This window comes from Cyprinodon variegatus, unplaced genomic scaffold, assembly GCF_000732505.1.
Source record: "Cyprinodon variegatus isolate N-32 unplaced genomic scaffold, C_variegatus-1.0 Scaffold386, whole genome shotgun sequence".
In the NCBI taxonomy this organism is placed as follows: Eukaryota; Metazoa; Chordata; class Actinopteri; order Cyprinodontiformes; family Cyprinodontidae; genus Cyprinodon; species Cyprinodon variegatus.
Window position 1 is genome coordinate 551,054 of NW_015150839.1, and position 1,599 is coordinate 552,652.

General features: G+C 43.6%; 1 protein-coding gene across 1 annotated transcript in view; it reads right to left on the minus strand.

The window, feature by feature from the left end:
• The window catches only part of gbf1 (golgi brefeldin A resistant guanine nucleotide exchange factor 1), an 83,936-nt gene that overhangs the window by 53,302 nt on the left and 29,035 nt on the right, over positions 1-1,599 (minus strand). The window contains exon 3 of the mRNA XM_015387147.1: positions 789-907. Within this exon, the coding sequence (XP_015242633.1) occupies positions 789-907 (119 nt within the window). The remainder of the gene's footprint in view (positions 1-788; positions 908-1,599) is intronic.

A 1,599-nucleotide genomic window follows, 5' to 3' on the forward strand; every position in this document is an offset into this window, starting at 1 on the left:
TGTTGATTGCAGATGTGTCTAGTAGTTCCCATTGCTTGTAAAGCGGGGAGAATGGCGCTAGGCTTACCGCACCGTGACGTCACTGCTGGAAGATGGCAGGAGGGAGGGGCTACTATATTTGGGCAAAAATGGCCGCTCCCAGACTCAGTGATGGCGATGACATTTTTTTTTACTGATTAAAACTAAATTTATTAAATCACCGCAGAAGTATTAGTTTTAGGTATAAATAATGATCCATTGATTATTGGTTGCTGAGCTGACTTTTCCTTTAAGCATAAAGGGCTGGAATAAAAAACTTAGCTACTTACTCTTCTCATCTTGTTAAATTGTGATTATATTGCAAACACAATTCATTTCCCAGCCCTATATTGAGCTCGTGGTCATCAGAGACGGCAAGGTTATGGGCGGAGAGGAGAGGTCAAAGATTGATGACAATAAGTGACACCTCCTCCTCAGACAGTCCTGACCAATGGCTGCACTGGATGCCATTCTATAATTCCTCTTCTAGAATGTCCTCACTGTGCCATCGATAAAACAAACTCCTTCTCTTCATGCTCTAATGAGCTGTTTTTCTAAGGAATGGCCGCCTGCTGCGTTCTGATCTGGTCTCGTCGTACAGAAACACAGCACCACACGCAGCTCAACGGTTTGCACCAAAAACAAGAAACATTTGGATTCTCTTCAACGTCAATAAGAACATAAAATGGATGGATCCATTCTTCCCCGATAAAAACAGAAAAACTCTTTCCTCCTTCGAAGGTTCCTGCCGAGTAAAAATAAAGATCTACCTGCAGGATTTTCATCAGGACCACTTCATCACTTGCAGGGTCTGTTCCCACGAATCGAGCATGCGTGACCGCGTCCGCCATGTTCTCGATGGCCTCTGCAGCAGCTTCATGGTTAGAATCTGGAAACAGACAGAAACAGCAGAACAATGATGGCAGTTTTAGAGTGACCAGGTTGAATGAGTTCATTGGTTGCTTGGTTAAATGGGGAAGACCAGCAGTGTTTTAAACAGCTGCGAGGATGAGGTCTCTTTAGGCCACATCCATACGTGGTCCTGAAACCAGATTGGATCCAAAACAGAAAGCAACATCTAGAATGGAACGGTTCACAGATAAACGTATCCAGCTGTTAGAATGACCTGGTAAAGTCCAGACCTGAAACTAATCCAGAATCTTTGGAAAGAACTGAAAGCTGCTGTCAAGTCATCAAAATTAGACTCCTTTTTGTGTCTCATTAAGCCTTTTATTCTGCACTCTAGACGTCCTGTGGATGTTTGTTTGTTTTTCTAAATTAATCATCTCGCTCATATTCTGAGAAACATTTTGACCTTTGGATGAAAGTAAAGTTTGGGATGAGGCAGACATTCTGTAGAAGACTTGGGTAAAACCATGTTTCCATGGTTGCTGTGAGGAAATGGAGGAAAAACTATAACCGAAAATGAAGATCCAGCAGCTAACAGCAGGAGGAGAGACCTGGACAAGACAGAAACAGCTGCAGCCGATCCTCTGGAATCAAATCTGCACGTTGTTTAGTTCAGATCGCGGCTCTGGCCTTCACATCTGCTCTCCACCTCAGCAGTAACGACAGGAGCAC